This window comes from Homarus americanus, unplaced genomic scaffold, assembly GCF_018991925.1.
Source record: "Homarus americanus isolate GMGI-L3 unplaced genomic scaffold, GMGI_Hamer_2.0 scaffold51476, whole genome shotgun sequence".
Classification (NCBI taxonomy): Eukaryota; Metazoa; Arthropoda; class Malacostraca; order Decapoda; family Nephropidae; genus Homarus; species Homarus americanus.
Genome location: NW_024736148.1, coordinates 761,040 through 771,478, shown reverse-complemented (window position 1 = coordinate 771,478; position 10,439 = coordinate 761,040). Strand labels below are relative to the sequence as shown.

Here is a 10,439-nt window from a genome sequence, read left to right as displayed (position 1 = left end):
CTCTGTAAGCTACATGTAATATTTTCTGGAGCCCCAATCATCTCTATCTCCTCCTTCCCCCTATGAAACAAAATGACAAATAAATTATATCTAAGTAAAAATATTTATACTGTATTAAAAATTTCAGAACTCCAAGTTGTATGTGTGGTGCCATGAGTGAAATTTATACCAGACTGTATCTTCATTTTTGCATTACATACAGTACCTTAGAATTGTACAGAATGAACTTTTATTAAGAAGGGGTTTCTTTTACTGTACTGTACATACTTACATTGTCTCAAAAATTTTTAATATACAAACATACGTCATTCCTTTCCATTTAAAGTTCTTAAATGTAATTCACTTCCCAAATTTGTATTCCCTTCATCTACAAAGTGCAGCAAGTTAAAAGCAAAGTCCACAAACACCAAGAAGCCTTTGGACCCAATACCGGTAACCTTTTATCTACTAAAAACAATTTAAGTGTTTATCAAATTTCAGAATCAAAGAATTATGTTTTAACCTTTACAGTATTTTATGGTAAGGAAAGAAATACACTATAGAAACATTGTAAAATATTATTGGCACCTAAGTGAAGAGTAAAAGACTGTGGAAAATAGTATATTTAATAACTTTTCAATATACAGTAACATTAATTTTCGTGTTGAAATGTAGAGAAAGAGAAAAGTGAGATACTTTGGTCATATAATTAGGGATGAGGCAGGAGTGTATGATGAATGAAATGAAAAACTGGTTCCCTAGAGAGATACAAAACCTTAGAAGATTGGTAAAAACAGCCTGAGAACGTTTTGAGTGGAGGACTGTGGTCACCAACCCTCAGATATGTGGACGGTACAGTACTTCGATTGACTGAACATTAATTTATGTACAGTGCAGTATTGAAAAGAACCATTATTCTGATGCCTTCATTTCTTCTTGGACAATCTTGTAAGCTTCACTGAATGTTAGAGGAGGTTTCCTCTTCTTTATATACTGTAGGAAGAAAAACTCCAATGTAGCAAGACTAAAACTAATAACAAGGCAATACAATTTGTCTCAATAAACGTCTCCTTAAATTAGCTTGAATAATGAATACTATGGCAGGCTTACACTTATTATTCAAAAGCAAGTTCACAGTTCTATCATCTTCAAAAACATTCCTCTTTTAGAGCTTCAATTATAGTTTATAGAATTTAACTGCATATACAGTATTTATTTTGCTCGGTATAATTGCTACCTAAGAGTTTCCCTATGTGTGTGCAAGACCTGGAATCAAGGTCTAGGACCTAGGTTGTATGGGAGTTCCATTTTATTGAGGCATATCTACAGTCATAATCCCTGACCCAGGAAATAGGTTAAATTACTTAATTTCTCCTATTGAATAATCCACTGACAGTAACCAGCTTTCAGATCCCTTGAGTGGTTAATATAAGTTTTTAAGTAAAACAAAGAAGAGCACTGAACATCCTTTCCAATAAATTACCCTGAATTATGTACAAATTTGATGACTCCAAAATGTTAAATTCCATAAACCTCATAGGGTCACTAATACAGAAACTATAAAAACTCTATTTCAGTTCACAACAGAGATTTTCCTCCTAACCCCTGGTCATTTACTGTGGGAAATTGAATGACACCTTGATACAGTGTGAGATGTTTAATCCAAACTGGACTAAAACATACCTAAATTAATGCTTGTAGCATGAAAGTACTGCACAGTAAATATATATCCTCTATATATACTGTAGTACAGTACAGGACTGTTTGTGTTAGTTAAACATCCTAATATGTGTATGAATAATGATAGACAGAATACTTTATCAGCATAACTTGAAAGCAAGTAAAGGAACCACTTGCTAAGTGTGTGGATATGGTCAGGAATAAATTGGTTGACACATGGAAACCATTTGTGGCAAACCTGAGAAGAAGAGCATAGTCTGTCCCTCGTACTGTACTGGCTGATCTGTCACAAACCCATCAGGTCTTTTCCCTCTGGTTAACTATAAGGAAAACCTTTGAGTCTAGCTTCCCTTTCTGGGCGACAATTGAAGTAGAAAAGGAGTTATTTATCATAAGATTAGTCCCGGCCTACAACAACAGCATCATGAGCATATTATACGAACCATCGACCTGGTAGTTTTGAGATCAACCACAAAATTGGATTTCAGCATCAATCCTTCATTTTGGTTCATTACTGTTACATCATATTACAGGTTAATCTAACTTCCAGGATTTCCAGACTACATGGCACCAAGAAGATAGTCACTGCAAGTGACTGCATAATCAATGTTTGATTTAATTTTATTTCTCATTGTACAGTTAAAGCATATACTGTACTGTATGTACAGTATTGTATATAAAATTATAAATGCTTCCATATTCAATTAGCATTAAATCACTTGCATAAAGTTGAATCAGCTACATAGGTTAGGCTACATGAGCTATACTGTACAAAAATTTCACAAAACTGTACAGTATACACTTTATCAGTATAGGATACATTTAGTTATACCTTTTCTGTGTTGTTGAGAGATGTGTAGTGATGGGAGGAAGTGAGAGTGGCAGTGTAGGCATGATACAGTGCCCGTTGACTGTCCAGGAACTGTCTTGTTAAGGCTACCTGCTGATGCATCAGTTCTTTTACTCCTACACCACCTTGTCCCAATAACCCTGAAACATCATTTAAAATTTTAAATTAAATTATAATTTAGTTTTAAAAATATATACCATATATAGAAGACATGAAAAATCTTACAAAATTGTATTTAAATATTTACTTTTATCAACTAATACTGCAGTACCTCACAAAATCATAGAGCAATATTATACACCTGCAAGGTACAAGGATGAGAAACTGGTTCTCAAATCTAAAGTTTCTGAATGCAATAAAATACTTGAAGTGTACTTTACAGGCCAGGGTTTATTTATTCTCCCAGTCAATCATCTGACAATCCCTTTAATAAGGCCATGAACTATGACATAAGAGTTTGGTTTGTTGACAACTCTTAATATTATACAGTACAGTACTCCGATGTAGTTTTAACCAAAAGAGAGAATTAAGTCTCTTGTGGGTCTGAACAAAGGCCCACATGATATAAAAGGGTCTATATTTTCAATATTATGGTCATAAAATAAATGCATTTTTGAAGCAAGCACATAATATTTTTTGCAATTTTTACTGATGAATGCAAACACAAATGCCAAGTAGGAATCTAATGTATTTCACTAACCTTCAACTAGAGTAGGGCTGGGATAATGATTGTAAATCCCTGCTGGTGTTGGGTATGTATGTTGGTGGTAGTGGGGAGGCCATGGTTGTATGTAAGGTGGTCCAAACTGAAGAAGAAAAATTACATGATTAATTATAGCTTCTCAGTGTGATAATTATTCATACACACACAATAGTTCTGAATTCTATAATGTCTTATACTCTGTATATGGTTATCATTAAATGCTATAGAACTGTTTGGAATATCTCATCCAATTCATTATTAAAGTCTTAGTTCATATTTTTTACCTTTTTCAACTAATCTGTTGATAAATTAACACAATGCCTCTTCACTATCTGGTAAGAAATGAATTGAAGTGAAAAATTAAAAAAGAGAATGATGAGGTGAGGGGAATAATGGGTGTTGGGGGGGGAGAGGAACACTAAGGAACCATGGGTGAGGAATGACATTATGATACAGAAAATAGGTGGTGTGTTTGAGAGACAGACAGGGGCAGGTAGATTATAAGGAGGGAGTGCAGTAGTCCCTGAAGATGTAACAAATGATGACTCAGGTACTATACTGTACTGTACTGTATAATATAAAGTATACAGTATACAGAACTGTGCAGTATGTCTGTACAGTATTTCAAATATACATACAAGGGTTCATGAAAAGTATATTGTGTGAAAATAATATAGTTTCAACATTTCAATTAATTAGAGGCAACTCACCATGTATCACAATTAAAATCTTAGGTACAGTACAAAGACAAGAAATAAAAAATATTAAAATACATACCCACGGATTAAAATCGGAGTTCCATTTATGTCTATGACTGCGTGAATAATGTCTGTGATGTCGCTCAACTTGTGAGTCAGAAACTGTCTCACTGCTGCTTGGTGACTCAGAAGAGGACGATCTGTGCTTCTTTTTACTTTTAGATTGTTTTTGAGAATACTTCTTGGTCTTTTTTGACTTTCTACTTAATTTTCTATTTCCCATACTTTCTTCTTGATCTGAAATAATGGTCTGTTTCTGACTGTTGCTTTTACAGGATAAATCTAATTCTTTATGTTTTCTTGTAGAATGTTTTGTGGGATTTTTTACTTCCAAAATCTTATCTTGTGAATTTTTTCTTGTACTGGTATTTTGGGAAGCCATTTTTAAAGAAATACTTTCATCAGTTTCTGAACTATTTTCTGATGCATCAGTTGGTGGTCTTTCTACCGGACTATCAAATGCTTCCTTAACCAAATTTTCTTCTACAGATTGACCCACACTAGCACAGACACTACTATTTTCTTCCACTACAGATGTTGCTAAACTGCTCTCAATGGAAGAAGCAATACTCTCTACAACACTATCCTCTGAATACAACTTTGGCTTCACCTTCTTATTTGTATTTTTGATACTGGATTTTGATAGTATGGGTTTTACTATACCCTCTGTATTAAATTCAATCAAAGATTTTCTCCGAGTTGAGTGAAAGACATCGTTTGAAGTTTGTGCTAAAAGCATTCCCACAGGTTTACTAAAGTCTTTATCAACGTGATGAGACTTTGAGTAAAAACAACCTTCCGTAGACTTTACCAACAAGCTTCCCTCCTTGTCATTGTTAAGAGTGTTTAATGATGATTTATCCTTTATAGCAGTTGAACCTGAGACTGCACTTTTATTTTTCATGTTGTTGTTACCTTTGTGTGTAGGGTAAACATTGTCGTGAACTGTTTTCAAATTGTCAGTCAGTGTGGATATTTGGGACTCACTAGAATGGTCACTTTCACATTTATTAATTGCATGTTTGGGAGCAGCTTTACTTTCATCATCTGTCATTTGACCCAGAATATCATCAACAGTCAAAATATTATCAAGTTTAATTACTTCGTCCATGCTTCCATCACTGTCTTCAGTAACTGAGTAGCTTCTAGTAACTGCAGAACCTTTAAGAAATCCATCATTTTGGTTATCAGTTAAAGATGTTTCCTTCAAATACTGAGCCAACTCCTCGTCAACTGAAGAATCCGGACTCATTAGATGAGTCCTACTAACATTATCATGTCTGAAATCAATACTTTTTTGTTGCATGGTAGAATTTGGTGTTTTTTTAATAGAATTACTCTTATTCTTCAGTTTAAGATCAGCACTCTTTTGGAGAGATGCTTTATTGTAATCAGGGTCATCTGAACTCTCTGACACTATAATATCTTTAATGGACTTATGCTTTTTCAAGTATTTTTGCTCTAAAGAACTTAATTTATCATGTGAATGTGGTTTCTTGTGCCTACTTTCCCTGTATTTTTCACTAAGTGCTGTTATATCCGAGACAGAACCCACTTCCTTTCTCTGTGTAAGACTTGATAATTTATCTGTTCTGATGGGAGAACCATTTTCATCAGATAAATTCAATTCACTATCAGAGCACTTGTCTGCTGTACTTGTTCGACGAGAAAAGGAGTGTCCCGAAGTCTGAGCATCCTGTTTCAAGCTGTAAGTCTTTTTACTCAGTTGGTTCAAGTAGGCCTATTTAAGAAACAAATAGAAAGTATGTTAATACTCGTGCAATAAAAAAAATTAATAAATAAATAACAAATAAAAATCCCCAACCTAATCTGTAATGACTGAAATATACTGTAGTACAAAATGTGCTTTATTATGACAACCTAAGCCTTCTTCAATACCTGTACAAAATTATAAAATATACAGTACCTGTACTAAGAAAATATGCAAAATCCTGTACCCTGTAAAGTATAATTATCCCTCATTTAATGATGGGATTGTGTTCCCGAAAATTCATAATTAAGTTGAATTATCACTAAACGAGGGATAACATGGAAAATTGGTTGACGGGGAATTTTTTCACCTAAATACATACACTGTATTTAACGATAATTTGCCATAATAATACACTACAGTTAACTACACTAAAATAACACTCACCTAAGTCCATGTCAGAAGCAAGGTGCATGTTCTCTGAGGCTGGAGGACTACTGTTGCCTGGGCAAGCATGTCACTCGCTCTCTGTGTCAGAAAATAAAGTTGAAGAGTCTTCACTGTCTTGGGTAGTTGGCAGGGTGAGAGCTTTTAGACTGAAACAGGTGATGCCTAGGTGGAAGGTGTTGGGTCCAAGAGTGATGACAGTGATGCCATTGGCTCTTGTTTCAGCTTCAAGAAGCTGATGATGGATAACTGACTTGCCTTCTGCTGCTTTTCAGTGTAGAGGTCTTGGAAGTACTGAATGTCTTTCCCCACCAAATGTTTCACCTCAGCACTCTGGTTCGGGTTTGGGTCATTTTCGGCAAATCTAGCAAGGATGTCATCATTTATGGAGAGGTTTTGATGCAATAGGTCAATACTGTACTGAGGAACTTGACAGGTTCCTCTGACTCAGCTTCCTCCTCTTTCACTATTCGCTGCTGTTCCAGGTTGATGAGGTCCTCGTCCCTTATCTCCTCAGTGTGGCTGTTAAGAAGTTCAGTCACGTTTTCCTGGTCGACCTAATCGAACCCAGCCCGGTGCGACAGGGTCACAATGTTGCGCTGAATCTCCTCCACCTTCTCGAACCCGGTAAACATTCAGGCCACACACCATTCAGTGTTGATGCTTTCACCTCATCCCACAATGCACCAATGTTGTTGATTGCCTTCTTAATGTTATAATTGTGCCAAAACTTCTTGATGATTTGCTTGTCTCCTCTGACTGTTTCTGTGATTAATTATTGGATCACACATCGCAGATAAAGTGGTGATGGCACCCTGATCCATGGGTTGGAGGACTGAGGTGGTGTTGGGCAGGAGAAACATCACCTCAATGTTGTCAGCTCAATCTTCCTTGCTGGCAAGGTATGCATTATTCAGGATCAGGAGAAATTTGTTCGCAATGTTTTTCTTGTTGGCATACTCCTTGAGCCGCTCGGAGAGGTACCCAACCACATAGATTTGGCACAGCACAATGGTCACCTGTGCCTTAGAGTTAGATGCTAATTAATGTAACCCTCCAGTGCTCTGGGGTTCTTGGCATAGTAGATGAGCATTGGCTTGAGCTTCAAGTCGCCCTCAGCGTTAGCTCCTGGCAACAAAATGAGACAGTCCTTGGATGCCTTTAACCCTGGAGGGCATTTTTTTTCCAGAACAGCCCCATTCTCCTCAATCTTTGTCTTAAGGAGTTCTACAAAGGCCCGAGCACTCACCTCGTCAGTTCTTGTTGCCTTACCTATCAGGCGTATATTATGGAGATAAGCTCTCACCTTGAACTGCTCAAACCATTCTACACTGGTCTTGAATGTCTGGACAGTAGTACTCCCCGGGGTTGCGATTTTCTTCAAAACCTTCCACAACTTCAATGCTGGAGCCATGATGGTGATGTTTAAGAGAGACATTTGGCATTCCTCAATCCACAGTTGTAGAAGTTGCTCCATGTTTTCCATTACTGAATCACATACTCTAGTGATCCTAGCAGCACTGGCCATGCCCACGTGCTTAGCAGCAAATTTCAGTAAAGGTGCCTCTTTAATTATAGTCAACACTGCTGAATGCACTAGGCCAAATACTCTCACAATGGAGCTAGCCCCTTCACCACTCTTGTGACGCAGTACAGCATAATGTCAAGCTTCGTCTCAAAGCTCAAGGACTTAGCATGGAAGCTTGGCCTTGCCTGATGAGGGAGGTGAAACAGCAGCACGCTTGCCTGACATTATTTAAAATTCACTCACTTTACACCATATCACAATATAAAAAAAATTCATACAGAACTGAATAACACATAAAAGTCATATCGATAACAGTGATCACCGCAATGCTGTACGCAGGTATATCAGCGAAGCACGGGAAGCGAACAATCAAATGACAGATGGTAAACACTTAGTAGGTGGCGTGGATGGCTCACACTACTAACCAACCCTAATGTACAGTATTACCTGAGGGAGGAATCTTGGAACCGAGTACAAGTACAATAATTCTAACAAGGGTTCATTTCAAACTAAGATTTTCAGGATCAATCCCACATTCTAACCAAAGTCTGTCTAAAATGACTTGTGGATACCAAAGCTAGCCAAAGGGAAGACTTTATATTGGATGTAAAATCTATCTTCAAATCCTAGTGAGTTGCCTAAAGTATTCATGAATAGTTACATGCTAATAGGCATTCTTCAGGTCAATCAAAGTGACTACTATAGGCCCTTTTTCAAACACTATCTCACCTAATGTGTAGTAGTCATTTTGAACCTTATATCAGGAATCATTTAATTTACCCGCCTAGACATAAAACATTCCCTTTCTGACTTTTGAGTTACTGTACATGCTTATGCAACATGTTATTCACAAAGCATCAAAAGGATATCAAAGTGAAATCATTCTGGAACCTAGTGACATATCTTAAATTATTCAAGTGCATTTATCTAAGATTTAGATGTACATTATTCTGATACTGTAGAGTAATTAATTCTTACCTCTACATCACTGTCAAATGCCATGTTTGCCTGAAATTGGAGAAAAAACATTAGTATGGATTCTCCGTTGCATGTATTAACAGTTATACCCTGTACTGTACCTCACAAAAGGAATGTGATAATAAATTACCTTAAACACTTTAAATACTTCAATAAATATGACACCCTAAAAATATGGTGTAAGTATGGTTATAGTCCTGCTTAGCCTGGACACAAGTAGGAAGCATGTTATCCAGTGTGACCCCACCAAACACCACAGGTTTCTTTTGGGTACAGTGCTCTGGTTTCCTCTGATACTAAAACAGCATTTTCCTGTGATAATTTTGCCCATCATGTTCGGTACAACCCATCATACAATTTCACTGATCTTTACTGGTTTAACTCGGACCAGCTTAAAGACTATTCCCATTTGAGATGCACCCACCGAGTGGGTCAGTTGTTGCACGGCGGAAACAAACAAAGAGCGGACAACAACATGCACTGACACCCCAGATTTTTGGGAGGAATATTTATGGCAAATATTTAATTTCTTCGCGTTCTTTGCATTGTCATACCGTTTTTATTATTTATTATTATCTACAGAACATTAGTGGAAAGAATGAATGAAATCTAGCAACGGATTCTGGTGCTAACAGTCTCCTATGGTCAGGTTACATTAGGTCAGGTTCTATTATGTTCTGTGCATTGTTGTGTTTTCTTTTTTTACTTGCTAGCATCCAAAGAACATGTGTAAAAAATTAATGAAGTCGAACAATGCATTCTAGTGTTACTCATCTACTCCAAGATTATCATAAAATTTGTCTAGAAAATACAAGGAAAAATTTTTCCATTACATTTCATTGATACAAACTCTTGAACAGAGGAATGAATTACCAGCTACTGCAACATTATATACAGTGCTGAATATATGATTTATCAGATAAAATGAACCAGTATTTCCTAATTTACTAACCTAACCAAGGATAGTTAGGTAGATTGATTTCCTCTCTGATTATTCATCTAGCAGTACAGTGATGTAATTTATAAGTTTTTAAAATCATTCTTGGGGATTAAATGAAGTGTCCCTGATGTAAAATGTGAAGATATGGCATTACACTGTGTGACTGTAGGTTAGTATTGACTAGTATTTTTTTTTTTTTTTTAATTTCTCCTCCAAACTTTTGGGGTTTTTCTTTAAGTAAATAAACATTTATGTAATATAGAAAAAAATTCATACTGGTTAATGTGAGATACTCTAGTTCCGTTTTACCCCAAAATCTACTTGAATTAAAAAAGACGAGTCTCTTCCTAACCTTTACAATGATTATTTTCACCATACACATAGGTATTAAACAAATAATAACCGAAACATTATACCACCAAAACTTTTTAAATATTTTGTTTATTTCCATTTACTACTTCCAAGCTACAAATTCAACTAATTTCCCAGCATTTGAATATTACTATTGTTTCCTTATATATACGGTAAAAGCATTGCAAGAGATTCTACTGGGGTCCACCTGGTATGGCTGGGGGGAATTGGTTGCATGGTAATTTTGATTGGTAGTTTTAAATAATGAATCAGTATAATTTACCGTGTATAGAGGAGTTACTGTGTTTAATAGGGTGGCAAAAATAAATATTTTATACGACTTCACATTTTCTCGTACCCCCTCCTAGCTGTGACGTCAGACCAAAACAAATCCTTCAACCAATGAACACATTCCATGACATAAGCACAACCAATCAGCGACGTCCAAGTGAAGCTTAACAACCAATGACGTTCCTCCAAGTTAGAAACAACACTGGTGTGTTTACGCTATAGA

The 10,439-nt window shown here is 36.2% G+C and overlaps 1 protein-coding gene across 2 annotated transcripts; it reads right to left on the bottom strand.

Annotated features, from left to right (window-relative positions):
• Positions 1–591: 591 nt before the first annotated feature.
• Positions 592–10,306, bottom strand: LOC121872011 (NK-tumor recognition protein-like). Of its 2 annotated transcripts, none has more exons than XM_042374639.1 (6): positions 10,209–10,306; positions 8,635–8,664; positions 3,990–5,711; positions 3,210–3,315; positions 2,492–2,649; positions 592–972 (listed from the first exon to the last, which is right to left on the bottom strand). In XM_042374639.1, exons 2-6 carry the CDS (start codon positions 8,656–8,658, stop codon positions 892–894), a joined length of 2,091 nt encoding a protein of 696 aa, XP_042230573.1. In that variant the 5' UTR covers positions 8,659–8,664; positions 10,209–10,306; the 3' UTR covers positions 592–891. The 2 variants fall into 2 exon arrangements, with proteins under 2 accessions (XP_042230573.1, XP_042230574.1); XM_042374640.1 differs by having other exon boundaries at positions 10,284–10,306.
• Positions 10,307–10,439: the final 133 nt, after the last annotated feature.

Coding starts and splice junctions, on each gene's coding strand:
- LOC121872011 (XM_042374639.1), bottom strand. CDS start 8,658: ATGGCATTTGACAGTGATGTAGAG. Junction 5,712..8,634: donor CATTTGACAGTGATGTAGAG/GTAAGAATTAAT, acceptor TTTCTTAAATAG/GCCTACTTGAACCAACTGAG. Junction 973..2,491: donor CTCTCAACAACACAGAAAAG/GTATAACTAAAT, acceptor TTCTTCCTACAG/TATATAAAGAAGAGGAAACC.